General features: G+C 40.0%; 2 protein-coding genes across 8 annotated transcripts in view; one reads left to right on the forward strand and one right to left on the reverse strand.

The window, feature by feature from the left end:
* otofa (otoferlin a) overlaps nucleotides 1-9,825 on the forward strand; it is a 76,102-nt gene extending 66,277 nt beyond the window's left edge. For all 7 annotated transcript variants that reach the window (XM_027284447.1, XM_027284448.1, XM_027284446.1 and 4 more), the window contains 8 exons: nucleotides 136-296; nucleotides 529-671; nucleotides 750-838; nucleotides 1,131-1,229; nucleotides 3,889-4,130; nucleotides 4,228-4,406; nucleotides 4,875-4,975; nucleotides 7,214-9,825. In XM_027284447.1, the coding sequence (XP_027140248.1) occupies nucleotides 136-296; nucleotides 529-671; nucleotides 750-838; nucleotides 1,131-1,229; nucleotides 3,889-4,130; nucleotides 4,228-4,406; nucleotides 4,875-4,975; nucleotides 7,214-7,394 (1,195 nt within the window). In that variant the 3' untranslated portion in view covers nucleotides 7,395-9,825. The remainder of the gene's footprint in view (nucleotides 1-135; nucleotides 297-528; nucleotides 672-749; nucleotides 839-1,130; nucleotides 1,230-3,888; nucleotides 4,131-4,227; nucleotides 4,407-4,874; nucleotides 4,976-7,213) is intronic.
* A 438-nt stretch (nucleotides 9,826-10,263) lies between these two features.
* drc1 (dynein regulatory complex subunit 1 homolog (Chlamydomonas)) lies at nucleotides 10,264-15,521 on the reverse strand. The gene is made up of 15 exons (XM_027284340.1): nucleotides 15,328-15,521; nucleotides 14,518-14,602; nucleotides 13,802-13,929; nucleotides 13,506-13,689; nucleotides 13,274-13,411; nucleotides 12,850-12,936; nucleotides 12,624-12,746; nucleotides 12,321-12,448; nucleotides 12,094-12,228; nucleotides 11,613-12,006; nucleotides 11,179-11,268; nucleotides 11,015-11,089; nucleotides 10,790-10,932; nucleotides 10,503-10,655; nucleotides 10,264-10,415 (listed from the first exon to the last, which is right to left on the reverse strand). The coding sequence occupies exons 1-15, from the start codon at nucleotides 15,402-15,404 to the stop codon at nucleotides 10,295-10,297; spliced, it is 2,061 nt and encodes a 686-aa protein (XP_027140141.1). The 5' UTR covers nucleotides 15,405-15,521; the 3' UTR covers nucleotides 10,264-10,294.
* Nucleotides 15,522-19,939: the final 4,418 nt, after the last annotated feature.

The following is a 19,939-nucleotide window of genomic DNA, read 5'->3' on the forward strand; positions in this document are numbered from 1 at the left end:
GACCAGGACAGGAGAGTATTAATAATAGAAATGTTACAGTCAAAAGACCAAATATTGTCCTTAAAGTGACAACATTTACTTTCTGAATGACGCACATACTCAAAGACTTACCTGTTTGTTATCTGTTGATGTCAGACATGGATACAATATTTGGCGGGACCCTCTGAAGCCCAGTCAGATCCTGGCGAAGCTCTGCAAGGACGGCAAAATCGATGGACCTCATTATGGGCCGGGAGGCAAAGTCAAGGTGGCGAATCGAATCTTCCTGGGAGCCACAGAGATCGAGGATGAAAATGGTGTGGCTGCATTTTATTTATGATCAAGCAGATTTCCCATGAGACCAAACTGAATGTTGTAATCAAGGTGGAGCAGAACAGACTATAACTGCACTTTGAGAAGACTTTTGGACTTCAGATGGTCTTCTGAAATAAATTTGTTTTCATTATGTTATAAATCTCTTAAAATAAATCAGTTAAGTTAGATTTTACTCTCCCTTACATTCTTTATCTTCTTGTATCGATGTCTCAGGTCTAAAGAAGCAGACTGAGGAGCATTTGGCTCTGACAGTGCTGAACCACTGGGAGGAGATCCCGAGGGTTGGCTGCAAGCTCATACCTGAACATGTGGAGACCAGACCCCTGCTGAACCCCGACAAACCCGGCATCGAACAGGTAGGAAAGAGCCACGCTGTGTCTGCAGTCATGAGACTGTTTGAAATGAGTTAAACTGTGTCTCGTGTGTGTTCAAAGGGCCGTATTGAGATGTGGGTGGACATGTTCCCTATGGACATGCCTGCTCCTGGACCTGCGATTGATATATCACCACGGAAACCAAAGAGGTAGGCGCAGGCTGGAGCAAAGAGACAAATATCACTACAAATATGATGTTTTCTGATTATAGAAAACTGTAAATCAAAATCCAAAATCCAAATTTTCTGGGGAAAAATCTGTGTTAATTGTATTTGAAAGTGTCTAAATCTTCTATTCTAAAGTTTTCTTCAACAGAATATGTAGTTTTATCCCAGGGTTATATAATGGTGAGTGTGTTTGACTAGTTAGCTCTCTATCTACTGTCAAATATAAGGCCAACGATATGTGTGTGTATGTGTTCCTTCCTCCTCCCCTTACCAGATATGAGCTCAGGGTGATTATTTGGAATACAGACGAAGTAATACTGGAGGACGATGATTACTTCACTGGGGAAAAGTCCAGTGACATATTTGTCAGGGGGTAGGTACAGAGGGACGCGGTGACCAAGCCTCGTCCCGTGGGTGTGAGCTGTGTGTGGATTTTTTTTTTTTTTGCAGTTAACCATTTTGTTTTGTTTTGTTTCCATTTTTTTCTGTGTGCGTATTCGTGTCGTGTCTGTCTTTGTGTTTGTGGTGTGTCTCCTGTCTGTCTGTCTGTCGTCCTCTCTCTCTCCTCTGGTCAATGCTCTGCTGGTGTCTAGCTTTGAGCTTCGTGTTGTTATTTGGAACACTGATGACGTAATTCTAGAGGACGATGCTTTCATGACAGGAGAGAAGATGTCTGACATCTATGTCAGGGGGTAAACACACGATTCCATCGCATGGCTCGTACAAATACCTGCCCTCCTCCTCCCTGAAGCCCTGATCACATTTCTTTCTCCCCTTCCTGTGTCTTCATCCAGCACGTAAACTCCCCATTTCAGCACGCTGAAAAACTACGGCCAAATGAAAAATGTCAGGATCAAACCACGAAAAACTACGGCCAAATGAAAAATGTCAGGATCAAACCACAAAAACAATTTGATGACTACAATTATAATCATTTATATGCCAAAACAATCCGAAACTCTAAACTATTTCAGGAAACAACTGGAAGTTTGTTCATGACCTTGGAAACAGGTTATTATTATTATTATTATTGAAGTATTGTGCTTTTGTTTTGAATTTTTATGCTGTTTTAATGTGAACTAAACTGAAATGAAATGAAGATCATGTGATGCGATCAAAAGCTCCAGAACAGTTACTAGATATGGACATGGTGATGAGATTGTAGTCAGCTTTGATTTTAAAAAAAGTTCATCTCATGGTGTTATGTCAGTGCAAAGAGACAAAAATACTTTGTCAGATTACTATTTTATTGTCAGTATTTTTATATATTTTTTAATTTTGTCAAACCACCATTTTATTTTATTGTATGTTATTTTATTTAAATTATATTTTGCCAGGCTACTACCTTTCATGTGTCTTTTTCTTTTTTTTGTCAAACAGTTTTTTCCAATGTCAAGAGCAAACAAAAGCAGATTTTATGCTCTAAATATTTTGTGGTTTGGTCCTGTTTTGCAGCAGATTTTATGCTCTAAATATTTTGTGGTTTGGTCCTGTTTTGCAAATTACACTGAAAATTACTTGACTACATTTCAAGATATTTGGAGCCCTTTGCATGTATATAAGCAAATAATATGCACGGCAATACAACAGAGCTCCGATGTTTTTAACATTGTCATGTTGCTGCCTGGTCCCTGCACAATACTTGGACCTTCTTCATGGCAGACATTTTGATTTATTATAAGGTACACTTAAATTTGCCTCATGTCCAATGACATTGTCTCACACTCAACCCTCCAAAATTAGTGAAGAGTGGAAGTGGAAGACAAATGTCCACAGGACAGAGGTATCATGTGACCACGCCTGTAGTAAAGCACAGATGTAACTAATAACATAAATATTGTCTCGTTCTATTAAGTGTCTGCACAGTAATGCCAGCTCCCTGTGACTGACACGTAAACACAGCCACTGTTCATGTTTTTAATTGTACCTGTGCTTTTCTTGCCACTACATGTAAAATGTCTACGATGAAAAAGGTCCTTTGGGTATTTTATTCCCGTTCGCAGTGATTAATGTTTTGTGGAGCCTCCTCACTCCTGCATCTCTTAACCAAACTCGCTTTTCCCTCAGCTGACTCGGTGTCACCCGTGGATGTGTCACCTCAGGACTGTACTGTAACGAACGCGGTGCCATCATCAAACAACCCTAAATACTTTGAGGATTATTAAAGTATTTTAGATGACCTGACCACCTGCTGACAGTAAAGAGAGGAGGATGGGGGTTGTTTCAGATGGATCCGATGTTCTGACACAGTGATTTTGATTCAGTTGTTGGGTCACATGAGATCAGGCATGTTTTATTGACATCCAGATGCTTCCTCACTTTAATCCCAGCCTTATTTAGACCAGTGCACCTCAGTTACCAAATCAAAGCACATTCCCTCACAGTTTTTCAGTATTTACTAAGACGTTTTAGGCTGGCCATCCCTCGCTGTCAGCTTCGTGTTTTTAATGTTGCGTTTTGAGAACTGAGAGTGCAGCTTCCCTTCTGCTCCTCCTCATTAATAAAGCCAGACTCACTCAGCTGTTACTGAAAGAGCTCCAGCCGGCACAGACTAGCCTCAAAGGCTTTGATCGCCTGCTATCTGCGCTCAGACATTAAAGATTTAAAGTTTTTTAAGGATAATTTTCACTAATTGCATTACTGCAGGCTCTGTGTATGCATGGCTTTGGAAAATAGTGTGAAGCTCCAACATCAAATCAGATTTTTATGTATCAACAACAACATTTTTGAAGTCTTCTGACACACATGTATATTAATCTGATTTGGTTTTGGAGAGACACATTATATGTTTTGATTTTTGACCTATTAGCATCATCTCTCTTGTTAGCAACCTGGTACATTTAACATGTCCTATGCTCTTATGTTTAAATCAACCAAATTAATATCCAATAACTGACAGGGAATTCCAATTTTCCTACGTAACACCTTAGAAGTGCATGACTGACGAAATCAAATCACTAAATCCACGCACCTCACCACACTGTAATCCTAAATTCATCCTAATTCTGATCTTGATGATCCTTTCCACACAGGTGGCTGAAAGGGCAGCAGGAGGACAAGCAGGACACGGATGTGCACTATCACTCTCTGACCGGTGAGGGCAACTTTAACTGGCGCTTTGTCTACCCCTTCGATTATCTCATGGCTGAGGAGAAGATCGTCATCTCAAAGAAAGAGTCCATGTTCTCCTGGGATGAGACTGAATATAAGATCCCTCCTCGCCTCACGCTGCAGGTCTGGGACGCTGACCACTTCTCTGCTGATGATTTCCTGGGTGAGAACCTGTCTCTTTTCTTGTGTCTACATCTTATTTACCACAAAAAAAGACAAAGTATGACCTTCCTTAATGTCTGTTCTATCACTACTCGTAGGTGCGATTGAGTTGGACCTGAACCGGTTTCCTCGTGGAGCAAAGACGGCCAAGCAGTGTTCCATTGACATGATCCGAAATGAGCAGGAGCTGCCCACCATCTCCATCTTCAAACAAAAGAGGGTCAAGGGCTGGTGGCCGTTTGTAGCCCGCGATGAGAACGATGAGATGGAGCTCACGGTAAGTCAGTCATGAAACACTGAGCTTAACAGCAAGAGGAAGGTCACGGCTGCAGTTTGGAAATCAAAAAGTAAGAAAGTTTGTGTTTGGTAGGTTATTTATTTGTTGTAACAATGCTTCTTGACAATAAATCTTACACCATTGGAAAGCCTGATTATTTCACTTTTAAATGGTGCCACATTTGTAAGGCAGCAGAGATGAGTATGTGGGTTATATCTTTGCCAAATCCTCTGCCAAACAGCTTTTCTTTGCTGTTGACTCTTTTGTTTGGTGGATTGGAAGAAACAAGAAATGGTGGCAATTTTATTCAACAATTTATTTATTTAACACACAGGAAGAACCATACACAGCCACAACAGCCCCAAACACAAATTTCTTTACTTTTTTTGTGTAGTTTACATAGAAGACGTCTGGCTGATTCATTAATATTAACTTTGATATGTTGTTAAACTTTTGTTATTTTTTCAGGGTAAAGTAGAAGCCGAGCTTCATCTGGTGACGGCAGAAGAGGCGGAGAAAAGTCCTGTAGGACTTGGACGAAATGAGCCTGATCCACTGGAGAAACCAAAGTAAGATATTATTTATTTATTATTCACAATATTCATAGAATCAAACTCTCACAAACACACACATTTGTTTGTTTCACGAGTAAAGTTTTACGATGGTTGTGTGGAGAAAAAAAGCATGAGGTGCAGACATGACTGTCCCTTAATGTTCCTCATTCTCACAGTGCAAAAAGCAGCAGCTCAGATATTACAGATCACCAGCAAAGATTTATTATTTAATAAACATGATTTGATCTTACCTCTGCTTCTTGTGCTGTCAAAAAGCCACTGTTATACTTTCGCGCTCGTTTCTCCTACCACCATCTCTTCAACTGTCTCCCTCTGTCTCCCCCCTTCCCCTGGTCCCTTCCCTCCTTTGTGTGTGTGACCTCCCTTTTTCTCCTGACCCTTTCTCCCTGTTTTTGGCTCCATATGCATTCCTTCCTTTCTTCCCTCTCTACCTCCTTCCACAAAGTCGCCCGGACACCAGTCTTATGTGGTTTCTGGGCCCTCTGAAGTCAATTCGTTACTTCATCTGGCACAACTACCGCTGGCTGATCCTCAAGGTCCTGGGGCTGATACTGCTGCTGCTCATGCTGGGCCTCTTCCTCTACTCAATCCCTGGCTACCTGGTCAAGAAGATACTGGGGGCCTGACATGCCGGTAGCCTCCGCCCCCCTCCTCGCTGTCTCTGCTTCTCTATTTAACCCCCTTTGCTTCCTGGATTCTCCTGTCCTGTCCCGCCAAACTCGGTGTCTTTGTACTCTGTCTCCTTCTCCTCTTCTGTCTCTCCTCTGTTTTTCCTTAGCTAGAGATCAGTGTCACTGTCTTCTGCCACCAAAGTGCCATTACACATCTTAAAAGTGACCAACTGTTTCATATGAAAACACGCAGCGACATTTTTTAAGGCTGAGGCACCCAGAGCACAATATTCATTAAATATTGAATAATTACACTCAATGACAGACTTTAGCTGCCATGTTTGTATCATTAAAAGTTTTATAATTACAATAAAGCTGATGTGACATGAACAACAACTAAAAAATACCAAACTAAGTCACAAAAAAATACTTTTTTTTGGCAGGAAACACATCTGTACAGGGCTGCTGTCAGTGTTTGTTAGTGCTGAGGTTGAATCACAACAGATCTTCATCCAGATATCAGACAAAACAATATAGTTTAATATAGATTCTAGATTTTCTAAATGCAGAGCTGCTCAACTTTAGGTGAAAATTATATAGATTATATAATTTGGTCTCTAAATTATGGAAAAAATAAAATAAAATTGTTTTAATGTCCATATCTTATCCTAAATATGATTAAAACCAAAATGGGAACATTTGCTCATTTTTGTATTTTCTATCTTGTGAAGGGATTATTACATGGGTCGAACATCGTCACAATAAAAAAATTAATAAACAAGTCTCTTTTAAAAACGTATTTTCTGAAGTTGAGTAGTTTCTGGAAGGATGCATTTGACGCCCTGAGAGCGTCCCACCAAGAAATATCTCCAGAGACTCGGAGGTGGTCCTCCTTGGTTCAGTTCCTGAAAGCTGTGAGGGCCAAAAATCTGTTAGTTACAAATACTTTTGGGAGCTGCTATTAAATGTCTCACAATGAGATGGTTGAAACCTGAAACACCAACATATAACATGTGGCTTCAAAAAAAATGTGGGAACTGTATGAGACATTAATCACATTTACAAAGAGGTGGAGTCCTGCAATGAGTCTATTAATGCGGTAAAGGAGTTTACCTCTTCAGTTCTGTGTTAGAGTTAACATGCCTTAAGGAACACGTGTGTATTGATGCTGAAACTAAATGAAACTAAAATACACTTAATGTCAGTCATAAAGATCAGTCTCCTCAGAGGATGTCATCAGAGACAAACTTTGGCTCTGGACAAACATCAGCGTTTGGATCTGTTGGTCAATCATCCATTCATTGTTCATTGTTATCAGCATGTCATTGCTCATATGTTTTTATTGTGAAGCTTTCAGTCTGCTGTGTGATCTTTTGAAGTATTATATTTATAGAAATGTGGGTTATGAGCAACAATAAATCTCAGAAATGCAGCGCACTAACCACTAATGCCAGCTTTCTCTCTCTCTTTTGCTCCTCCCATGTTTCATCTCTCTCCCCCTTTTCTCCACCCACCATCACTCACCCCTCATTAACCCGCTCCTCCATCCGCCTGCATGCCTTCCTCACTACATTCACTCCACCATCCTCCTTCTAAAACCTCCATCCTCCCCTCTCTCCAGTCGCCCAGACACCACCTTCCTGTGGTTCCTGAGCCCGCTGAAAGCCATCCGCTACCTGGTGTGCAACCGCTACAAGTGGCTGATCATCAAGATCGTGCTGGCCCTGCTGCTGCTCATCATGCTGGGCCTCTTCCTCTACAGCATGCCGGGCTACCTTGTCAAGAAGCTGCTGGGAGCCTGAGAGGCTGATGGAAAGGAAAGGGAGGGGGGTGGCCAGCCAGATAAATAGATGGATAGATGGATCGATGGTTGGATGAGTGAATGGAGGAGACAAGGAGTCTCCCTCAGTCTCACCTATAGGAAGGGAGGCGGAGGGAGGATCTGATTGTCCTAAAACAGCTTGCCACCTTCCACCTTAGCTCTGAGGAGAGAGGCAGACACGCCCTACCCCAAAAAAGTCATGAGAAAAACTGTTTACTCTTCTATCAAATCTGCAGCAAGCCTAACAAATCTAACGCTCAATATCTACACTCCATCCTTGAAGTGACTAAAACGCAATCATTTGTCACACTCTTCTTTTCTTTTCAAAGCGACATCACGTGAAAAAAGAACATTTATTCATCTGTTGATACAGCTTATATCAAAGTTTTTGTTCGTGGTCAGATGATTGCGTAGACGTTCAGTTCAAGCGATGCCATGAGATCTCCCATTACTGCTACGTCTGCTGTTGATTTACGTAAATACGGAAGAAATGAACAACGTTTTTGGTAACACTTTTCTTACCTTAATTAGCCTTCATAAGCACTATATGAATATGAATAAATTGTTTACTCCAATGTCGTCGTGTGCAGATATTTATGTGCAGAATTTGTCAACAATTATAATATTTTATATTGTTACACCTGTGTTTTACTTTCATTCATGATCTGTTTAAACCTCCACCAGCGTCTGAGTGTCCACAGGAGGAGTTATAGTTGTTGGCAAACATATTAATAAACATTTATATCTGCTTATAACTGCATTAAGATGTTTATATACTGCTTATAAATGTTTACAGGGAGGTTAAAGCAAAGTGTTGCCTCTTTTTCTTTTTTAAACTATTAAAGCTCTTGCGGTCTTTGCACACTTCAAGAATAATACTGAAGAAACAAAAAATAAAGATGTTTATTTTCATAATGAAATTCACGAGACACAGAACAAGATGACTTCAAAATGAATTAAATATTAAGAAAAAAAGAAAAAAAAGAGTCCTACAGGGTTTCGTTTAACTGCGACACTAAATGTTTAATCCCTTGGATCAAAGCGATTGAGCCAGATTTGAGTCAAACGGGATTTGCAAATAATTTTTATTGATATGCTTCAATATGTACACACTTCACAGGAGAGACAAACAGATTATTTGTGAATATCTTTTGACTAAGTCTGATTGAAAAAACAACAAAATTCTTTGAGGTTTGAGCTACTTTGTACCAAAATGTAGACCTATATGTCAATATGCATGCATCATTGTGATAACCGACCACAGAGGTCATGTATGTTGGCATGACTGTCTTTCCAGCTTGACACAAACCAAATCACCAACCCTGTCATCTCGAACGTTACACTGATAATTTGGGAATATGATTAAAGTGCACTTGAGTGATAAAAGAGGAGTGTGAGCCTCCAGCTCCGTGTCAGATGGCGTCGTTTGCAGTGTCCGTTACTCCGTTAACTAATTTGCCTGCGCTTTACCTCATCTGTGTTGCAGTCTTTGTTTGTGATTACGTGTTTCACCGATTTACAGAGTTACTGTTTGCACTAAATTTGCCTGTTTTTACGATGAACTTGTGTTTATATATCAGTTGAAATGTGTGCAGTATTCATTTTCTGTCTGTTTTGGCAATTTGAAATAAACTGAATTCAATGGACAACATGTTTGGGATTGTTAAAGTGGCTGTGATCAATATTTTTTATATCAACGATGAATCATTTGTAGTGATAAATCCACAAATCTTCTGTTTCTTTCACTTCTACTGCAGTTTTAAAGCATTTTTCAGCTCATTATTTGGGTTGTTCGGCTCTGTTCGTTTTCAAAGCATCATTTTCTGTGCAGGCTAGTTGACAAACTCTACAAAACTCACACTATAGGTTACATCCACAGCACCAAAGTGAGCAACTAGTATCTGAACATAGCAGAGAAGAGCCAAAAGATCAGTTGCAGGTTTAACCCACTACTCCTCTCAGTTTGTGAGTAAGTTGAAGCAACACAAGTTGTTTTCTTGAAGTTCTTCTTCAGCACTGTTTGCATGTAAAAAAACAAAAACAACAACAGGTAACTGTTGTTTTACCTCTGAATCTCTGTGTGCAGTCGTCCCTGTGCCAGCATGTCTTGGCTGCTGAGCCCGGTGAGGACGGTGTGTATCCTGGCCTGGAGGCACTACAAGCTGCATTGTGCCGTGCTGCTGGCTGCTGTGCTGGTGATGCTCTTCCTGGCTCTGCTCTTCTTTTCTCTGCCCTCTGAGATTAGCCACAAGCTCCTCAACCCTGCTGGATGAAAACACTGTGTGTGTGTGTGTGTGTGTGTGTGTGTGTGTGTGTGTGTCTGTGCTATTGTGTATCCCACAGGGCAGTTGTATGTCTTACTGTTGTTACAGTTAATTGTTCTGACTGTAAAAAATAAAAACACAACCACAGCATGACTTTATAGAGGTTTTATTTTACAGTGAATACAAAGAAAATCCACTTGCATGTATTGTCCCAGCTCTGCTGAGTTTATATAGATTAGGGCACCTGCAGCTCTTTGTCGACCTATCAGAGAAACAAAGATGGATTATGTTAGAGAAGAAGCACATTTATTTCTCTGTTTTTTCCATTAATTGATTAATTATTTGGTTCATAAAATTTCAGAAAATAGTGAAAATGACATGACATCTCAGTTTATCACTGGAGAGTGACAAAGAAAAGCAGAAAATCTTCATATTTAAGAAGTTGGAATCAGAACATTTTGCATTTTTACTTGAAATTAAGTTTCAAGATTTAACTAATTTAAACTACAATGCACTACAATAATGTGCACATTACTTTACAGAACCTTTACTGAGATAATTCTTTCTATACTATTGTCAGGAAAGTGCTTCACGAGTGTGAATATCTGGAGCGACATCACAAACACACTCTTACACTCGAGGTGAGCGACTGCTGCAGCAGCATCCTCAGCTCTGCGTTCTGCTGCTCCAGACTCTGAGTCTCCGGGACGAGCACAGCGATCTCTGTCAGGACTTCACTGTAAACACAGAAGAAGAAAAATGTTTTTAAAAACTCATTTGAGTACAGAAGGATGTTTGCATTGTGTGTGTGGTTTGTTACTCACAGGTAATCCTTCATGGAGTTCTCTGCATCGTCCCACAGTTTCATTTTGTCCTCAGAGATTACGTTGCCCATGCTCTCCCAGTATTCTTCATCCTTTGAAGAATCTCGGACTTCTACTGGCTGAAAACTGGCGTGTTGGAGAGCTGGGCTCTTCCTAAGAAAGAAGCAGCAACAAATCAACATCAGAGAGAGATTACTTTAACTATTATATCACATCATTTCAAAACTATTCCACTGCTTTTAAGTGGTTTGAATCAGCGTTGGTTATTTCAGTAAATGTGTTCTTACCTGGACCTGAGCTGCTCGATGAAGCTGTTTAGAGCGGGCAAAACATGGTTAGGATCAAGGAGCTCAGAGGTCTGATGGGGTGTACAGTTTGTCTCCTCTTCCTCTGCCTTGTCACTGAAGTCACCCGACTCAACAGAGACATCCTGCAGACAGACAGAGAACTCTTAGAAGACGCCAAAATAGTAGTAATCTGATTACAATCATCATCACTGCGCTTCTCCTCACCTCAGCCTGCTGATGTTTGTACTTTATTAAGAAATGAGCCAATCTGGGCATATCGTCCCTTTCAAAACCAAGAGACTGGAAGAAGAAAACGACATGTCTGGTTGTTTAGGATTTGCTGCACACAGTCCAACAATACACTGATGCATAACAGTACATGGACTCACACAAAGGAGAGAGCACAGCTTCACAATGGTCTGTTCGTCCTTCTCCAGGGGAGCCAGCAGCTTCCAGAGTTTGTCCTCCATTAGGAAGCCCTGCGCCGGGAAGAAGGGAAACCTTTGGTTAAAGATGTTTGTCACATAGTTTCATATTCCTTTGTGCTTTGCTGACTAATACTCAATAACTTATCATCATTTTAGCATTTATTAACCATGTAGAAAACTGCACGTAACCCCAAAACAACAAGATTCAGTGTAGAAACACAAACACATTACATTTTAGGAAATATACTAATTAGATTTTTTTCCCTGAGAGTTAGATGAGAAGATTGATACCACTCTAAATATGTAGACACATGTAGCTGGATCTATATTTGTGACTGACCTCTACTTAACGAACTCCTACTGCAATAACCATCAATCTTTAACACGTTTCTCACCGACTCATCACACAGCAGCTCTTTCACTTTCTTCAGTGTCTCCATCGACAACTCCCCCTCCTCCACCTCTGATCCACTCTCACTCTGCACCTCCGTCCCGTCCTTGTACATTTCCACGTCCGTGCTCTTGGTGTCAGGCCCGACTGAAGCGTCCACCTTCCTCTGTAAAGCCTGCCCGGTTTGAAACGACTGGGAGACGGCCTGCTGTTTCTGAGTCTGGATGGGACCCGAGATCTCCATGAACGCCATATGAGGTCGCTCCCAGGCTAAACCAAAGTTTTCCTTATAGATCAGCGAGTCAATGAGCAAAGCCCTCTCCACTAGTTGCTTCAACTCCGCTTCAGTCATTAGCCACATCTCCTCAAATTTTCTAGCCTCGGCGGCAACAATGTGCCTGCATGAAGTGGAAAAAAGAGTAAGATTCAGGTATAAGACATAAGCCATCATACAGTATGTCATTGTTACTTTGATTGTGACTTACTTAGTTTTCTTTTTTAAGCGCTCAAACTGCTGGATGTTGTGTTTGTACTCCTCAGTCATATCCTGATCCCTCTTTTTCAACTGTTCATTCTTACTGGCAAGCATCTCCATTTGTTTCTTTAAACGTTTCCTAACACTGAAACACAAAGCCAACCAGAGAAACAGAGAATTTATTAAATATAACTGTGTGTGTGAGAGAGAGAGAGATCATGAGACAACCTGTATTACCTGGTGAACCTGCTCTGCATCATGGTCATTTTCATTTTGTGAATGTTTGCCTCATGGTCAGTCTTACTTCTTTTTAGCTGCGTGATCAGGTTGGTGGCTTTTGTGTGTTGACCTTTTTTCTCCGCATCCTGCAGAGGCAAGAATACGTCTCGTAACGCAAAACAATCACCACCACTATCTGCTATATTGCTGGATTCTGGGGCTGTTCTCTGTCATTCCAATTTAATTTAACACCACCGGTTTTATTGAACAGACTTCACAGCACAAAAGCTAGTGGGGTGCATCTCGATCTTTTGTGCAAACCTGAAACCGTGCATTCAGTTCCATGTCGATGCTGCTGCACTTGTTGGCAGTCTCCAAACTCAGATTGTGAATTTTCTCTTCATACTCCTCCACCTTCTTCTTCCACTCCATCACATTCTCCAGCTAGAAATAGATCCGATATCATTACATACAGAGTTGATAGATGTAAGGTAAAAGACGTGAGTCAAGATAAAAGAAGACTGGAGGTGTGGTTGCGTGTCCTGACCTCTTTGTCCAAAAGTTCCTTCCTGGATTGTTCCCATTTGGTCATGTCTTTTGTGAACATCAGTTCAGTCTCCTGCTGATGAACTCTCTACCAACAACACAAGTGCAACCATTAGTAAGAATGACAATGACGGCACAATGACTATGTTAAGGCTGCTGATGATTAGCAGGTTTACACCATCTTAGATCAGCGTGTTGGCATGACAACATTTGTTAATTAGGATGAGGATGATGAGGATGAAGGTGTTTGGTCATAAGTGGTATTTGGAAAAATTTATTACAATTCACCCTGATACACCAGATCTCATGGTAATCCATCCAATACTACAATAATACATCCACAGCCACAAATGTTAATCCCGCAGTGGGATAAGTGTTAGATAAGTTTGAATTTTGACCTGATGATGAGGGGGATCTCTACCTACCTTCATCTGGACCACCTCCTCCCTGTAAGCCTTTGTCAGGGTATTGATCTGGCCCTCCATCCTCTCTATCATCAGGTCCAGCTCCTCTGCCAGCTTCCTCAAGTCCTTCACATAACGATCATCTGCAACCTTCAGCTCCTTTTCAGACGAGTGATCAAATGAATGGATGAGGTCTTTGGGAGACAACGGCAGTGGCACTCATACGTTTGGCTTTAGTTGGTGACTACATTACCTGTTGCAAGTCATTTATGAGTTTTTTCTTGTCTTCTACGAGAGCGGAACATAACTTCTGCTGGTTGTTCAGGACCTCCTGCAGCTCCTGAGCGATCAGCTTCTGATTATCTATCGACCAGCCTTTGCTGATCTCCTCAAATTTTTCCTTGCTGGATCTTGCATCATTCTCTAGCCACTCCAATCTGGACCAGGAAGAAAAAAACTTGATGGCAGACAGAAAGAAAGAAGGACAAAAGGGGAAGGACAGTGTGCGGGATGTAGCAAGTAAAAATCCCAGATGAAGTACACTATTACCTAAGTCTGCGAGTTTCCTCCAACTCTGTCCTTCGCGTCGACTCTTTGGCATCAGCTGCAGTTTGGATGTTTGTCACTAACGCGCTCAAATCTCTCTGAAGGTTGATCAGCCTCTGAGGAACGATCAGCTAACATAAAAGAGGACAGTTTTTATTCATTATGTGCCACTACTAATAAAGTACAAATCAGAAAATTACACTCAAACAAAAGTTTATGTTTATTTCATGATATTATTAAAGCAACAGTATCGAGTGTCGCGTAAATAACTACACAGTTTTAAAGGGTTAAAAAATGACTTATGGTAAACTTGGAGATGTAAAATTATTATCATACTTATAACCTGCATGTGATTGTTTAAAATGTAAATTCGTGCAGGACTTACATCTCCCTGCATCACATTGTAAGCTCCTTTAAAAACTCCTTCTACTCACTCTAAAGTTTCATTATTTTACAAGACTGGATCAAAACTATAAAACTACAATGAACTATAAAGATATTTTTAATACTCTCCCACATGAAAGGTTACAAGCTGCAGTGTGAGGCAGGGATGATATCGCCCTTCTTTTAATGTCAAATAAAGGATTATGAATGAATGAATACTTAAGATGACTAATTACAGATAAAATGATTGCTCGTCCTTAGAAAACAGTGGTAATACATTGATTAATAAACTGAGATCAGAAATGGACATAGAGGAGTTTGTAAACTAAACAAACCTTTTCACTTTCCTTGTCCTTCTCCTCCTTGATCTCCTCACTGACCTCCTTTTCGGGGTCTTCCTTAACCTCCTGTGTGGAGACCCTAAAGGTGTAATATACAGTATGTTTAGTTGTATTCAGACAAAAACTAAAACAAGCACAATAAAAATGACACTGTGTCATGTCAAGAGGTTCAGCTCTGTCCTGGACTGACCTATAGACTCCATAGAGGAAGTGGAGGACGTTTGGAAAGGTGAACTCCTCTTACTTCCTGCATGACTTCATGACTTTTTAAATATATTTATTATTTATGAGTAATTTCTTTTCAACCTTGTCTATCTTATCGTATCCTATTGTATCATTAAAAAACACACACACACATATCAGCAGGTGTAATATTGTACTTTTTTTTACTCCACTATTTCAAACACTACAGCTACTTCCCAGAATGAAATGGTACATATAAAGTGTAGGCTATAATCAGGTAATAAAATATGATTCATTATAGATTAAACTGTCAAAAAAGTATGATGAAATCAGCTTCACCTCAGCCAGACTGGGCTGAGTACATTTTGAATGCAGGACTTTTACTTGTAATAGAGTATTTTTAAAGGTCCAGTGTGTAAGATTAGTTGCAGATTGAATACTACCAAATTTATATTAAAGGCAAAGGGTCATATCCAGATCAGTGTTATAAAGGACTCATTTTAACACAATGATTATTATTATTATCATTATAAATATGATTATAAAAGCAGCTGTTGTAGTCTATACACCAACACAACAACACAGGAACCTATTTTACCAGCTACATTCTGACTTATTTACCCGCTCTCTGCCTCCTGATTTTCGGACAGCACAGAGGTGACAGACGCCTCTCCTGGATCCTCATCGTGTTCCTCCATATCTGTGGATTATTGTGTCAGATTATGTCGTGGTGAAGATAAATGAGCAAACAGCAGGTCTGCGTTTGGTTTGGTTAACCGTTACCATGGCGACAGAGCCGCTGATGAGTGCTGCTTTCAAGTGCCTCTCGTATACTGGAAACTTCAGTGTCAGAGCAGCAAGCAGCGGAAATAAACGACCGATAATTATTTAGATGTTATGTTTTTTTTTATGTCAATACGCTCTGGCTCTGACCCTTATATATATGTGTGTGTGTGTGTGTGTGTGCATGTATAAATATAAATACATACAAACATCCTATCATAGACTGCTCATCACCGATGAGCAAAACAGAGAACAAATAAAAAAAAATGCAAATAAATTAGGCCACTGTGAAAAGTAAGAAAAATGTTGCAGTAGTCATGATGCAGAGAGTAAAACAGCGAGAGTCTGGGATCATACATGGCTTGGAGCTGCCATCTAGTGGCAGTTTCCTGTTTCTTTAAGCTCTATAAGTCAAGGTGAAAATTTGGACTGTGCATCACCAACATTGTCTTCTTTGGAAAGCTTTGCATTCACTTCTTTACATTTATTTTACTGGCAAGACTCTATGAGGTTAATAGAGGTAAAAGTACACATTTACCTGTGCCTTTTTACAGAGAGGGTACAGGTCCAAAGACAACCTGAACTCTAAATAAAGTTGGTCAGATGGTTGGACAAAATTATGTTCATGAAAATAATCTTAACAAATGAGGTCTGCCAGGTTTCATGTAGAAAAAATGGACATCAATGATAAACCTAGAAGGTTAAACTGGAATAGTATGGCCGAGTTTCTGTGGCACTACTTAAATGCCACGCCAGAACAGCAGAGGAAGACCACAAAGTGAAGAAGAAAAGACTCAACAACCACAAGGAGTTCAAAGCTTCAGGAAGAACCTGAAGTCAACAACACTGGGGAAATGTCTCCCCATGCCAGGATTAGCACCAACAACCAAAGGAGGATTCACCACAGGATGACTACTTCTAGAGACCATAAGTGAGTATTTTGAACCAATGTGAAATAACAAAACAAGAGTGTCAAAGCAATGCAAAAAAAAAAAAGTAATGTTTCAAGGGAAACTTAGTGTCTGTAAAAATGTGAACTTATTCTAAACACTGATAAACAGAAACAGCAGTCAAAGGTCCAAACATACATAATAGATGCACTATAGTGTGTAATCTGTTAATAAATTGTATTAATTTGCCTGCAGTTACATAAAAATGCCCCAGTGTTATAATTACATTAAACAGTAAAACATGTCTGCCTCTTTCTTTCCAGGCCAAACAGTCACCTTGTTTTTAGGTATTGTTATATTCAGAAGCTGACTCTTGGTGGCGCTACTGTCTTATGATAAAAAAAAAATCACACTCAGCTTCCACAAACCAACATCCTTGAAATGTTTTGACAGACTACATGTTCGAGTCGCTCACATGCATAAAATCCAGACTTTTTATTTCACACACACACACACACTCCACAAAAATGATAAACGTCTTCTCAAGCTGATGGCAAGATGTGCACTCTGTGGCTGTCCGTCCACCCAAACAAACACAAACAAAGACCACACATGGGTCAGATGTTCCTGCCCTGAGGAGTGCCCTCCTCCCTCCCTTTCCTCCTCACGTTTCCTGCCTGTTGGCAGCTCGCCCTCTTGCCCCCTCCGGGGCACCTCGCCGCTCTTTTGGCCTCAAGTGGCCTCAGTTGCTGCTGATCCACAATGGATGTAAGTCAGCCAGCAAAGGTTTCTGACATATGATCCAGCATCTGTGATGTCACCAACAGCTGACTTGTCATAAGACCTTTGTGAAAAGGGGGGAAGTGAGGGATGAATGAGGAGAAGGCCTTATTTTCAACAGACCCTTAGCTTGGAACGCTGAGTGCTTTTGCATCAAGCTGCTGAGATTACAAACTGAATGACTGCTATTAGAGAATGATTCTATAATCTATCATAATACCATAAGCTAGGGATTGACAGACTTTGACCCCACTCGCAGGTGTATAATACACCCCATTCACTCTGCATATGCACTGTGAGCGAGGGTGCATGTGTGTGTGTGTGTGTGTGTGTGTGTGTGTGTGTGTGTGCCTGGTAATTCCTACTCCCAGGGGCATATGTTTACTCCTTGTTCAACAAAGCATCATATTCATTGCCCAGGGGTTGAGAGGGGCATAATCTAAGCCTGACCTTCAGCCAGTTAACTAACTGACAGCTTAGAGTGTTGTTGGTGGTGGTTTGTTGGGGGGGGTGGTGGGTGGGGGGGGTTGCATAACAACTTAAGTCCTGACTAACAGTTTCTTAATATTGCCATAACGAAGGAGACATCGGCTGCTCGGGTAACATGGGATGGACTGTAAAAGTGGAGGATGTTTGTCGAGGACAGCAGAAAATTCAGAGGGATTTAGTCTTAAAGAACTCTGTGACCTTGTCAGAGAACAAAACAGTCATTTAATAAAAAAATAGATTGAATAAATAAAAAATAAAAAAACCAGGGTCAGATTTAGAAAGAACCTTCTATCAAATATGAAATGTACTGGCCTTGTGTCAAGGTAACTTGTGTAAAGAGAAGTATATTTTTGCCATCTGTTGGAGCATTTACTGCAAACGGGCACACAGTTTTCTTCCTCCAAACATTACCCTGTTGCTTCTAAACCTTTAAATATTAAGAGAGAGTGCGGAGCACTGACAAACACAGAGGCAGATATGCAGAGAGACAAAGAGGCTATTACAGATTTTTTAAAATCTATTCATATATTGTCTGGATAATTGGCATAGAAAAATAAAATGATCTCAAGGTCTGTGCAGTGGAGGCCTTGCCAGTCTCTTCAAGTCTTCATTTCTCATCACACAAGGTCTGGGGAAAGGTTTGTGTCATCATTTAGCCACTCCAAATCAACAATCCTCAGTTCAGCCTCAGCCGTCATGCTCCATCATTCCTGCTTTACTCGCTCCTCCAGCTTTAAAGAAGTCAACTAACACGGTTCACACATTAGAGCTGAGAGCTCGAGAGAAAGGAATGAATGGCCGCACATGTTTAAGGTCTGGGTTTCATTTTGATTTAAAGTGTTACAGATAATTGATTATTTAGTGTGACGCACAAACACCTGCTTTGTCTGAAGAGTAACTTGTTACACCCTTTCCTTTTTAGAAGTGAATTAATAAAGAGTTACTCTTATTAATACTGCTTGATGAAAATCCAATGTGCCTTCACTACAAAATGACAGGTAATACAGTCCCTGAGCACTGCTGATGTACTGGATGTAGTGGATTATTGCCTTTAGGACTGTCGCATAAAAAGAAGCTATGTAATGCACTGCTATGCTACAAAATCTCAATTAAAGACACATTCATGACCATTTTTTAATGTTATTATTTTATTTATAAACATTATTCCAGCTTTATGAATTAGTTTACAAAATATTAATTTTGTACATAAACTGTCGGACTCAAAGTCATTTTTTCTTATCAAAGCTCTCTGTGAGTGGATTAGGTGTACAATAATTATGCATGACATTAGTCCACGATTACTGGTGAGTTGTATTTGTTGTCTTCAATGAGAAGATAAATCAGCCTGCTTCCATCATTACACTACACAACACAACATAAAATAACATATAAAAACAATAAATGTAGCTTTGTTGTTGTTCAATAACATATAAAAACAATAAATGTAGCTTTGTTGTTGTTCAAACTTGTGAAATAAAATGAAAAATGTTCTTTTAGCAGTTCTTTAAATATTCATCATCTCTCTTTATATGAAAGCAAGAATAAAAAATAAAGCAGATAAATAAAATAGAAAAATAAAAGCCACCTCTGTATGTAACGGTGAAGAATGAGCGGCCAACAATCAGGAAAAGAATATAATAATATATAAACTTCATCATATTATAAATTATAACTCCCAAAATGTATGTCAAGTGGTTACAACTGGCTCCACCTCAACCCAGTCTACATAATGAATCTTTTCACTTTTGATATGTTGAGTACATTTAGTTGCCAGTTCTTTTACTTTAGTAACATTTTGAATACAGGACTTTTACTTGTAATGGATTTTTTTTTAAGTGTATTCCTTCCTATTAAATTATCAAAATACATCTGCCATCACTGCCAGAAGAAAAATAACACAACACAAAAAACAAAAAGCTAAATCTATTGGCCCACTTCAAGAATATGCAAATATTGTTAATAAAAGTTGAATTAGTAGACACAAGATGTCTCCTGTTTCCACATCACATTCCTCTGTGCGTTGCATACTGGCCTCTGATTGGCTCTTACCCCAGTTATGATGTCACAAAATCATAAGTGTGTGTGTGTGTGTGTGTGTGTGTGTGTGTGTGTGTGTGTGTGTGTGTGTGTGTGTGTGTGTGTGTGTGTGCACAAAACACACTTGAGGAGATGAGTGTGGAAACAGGTTTGCAGTGTGAAAGTCTGCACATGCAAAACGAGTTCCACCTACATCTATTTAATAAAATAATATTAATATGAATCCAATGATAAGACAGTGACAGTGATAATGC

The sequence above is a fragment of the Larimichthys crocea genome, chromosome XI (assembly GCF_000972845.2).
Source record: "Larimichthys crocea isolate SSNF chromosome XI, L_crocea_2.0, whole genome shotgun sequence".
NCBI classification, from domain to species: Eukaryota; Metazoa; Chordata; class Actinopteri; family Sciaenidae; genus Larimichthys; species Larimichthys crocea.

Excerpts from the sequence above, each read along its gene's own strand:
- drc1 (XM_027284340.1), bottom strand. The coding sequence starts at position 15,404 with ATGGAGGAACACGATGAGGATCCAGGAGAGGCGTCTGTCACCTCTGTG. Across the intron at positions 12,229-12,320 it reads ATGCAGAGCAGGTTCACCAG|TGTTAGGAAACGTTTAAAGA; the intron begins GTAATACAGGTT and ends TTTGTGTTTCAG. Across the intron at positions 12,007-12,093 it reads CGCTTAAAAAAGAAAACTAA|GCACATTGTTGCCGCCGAGG; the intron begins GTAAGTCACAAT and ends CACTTCATGCAG.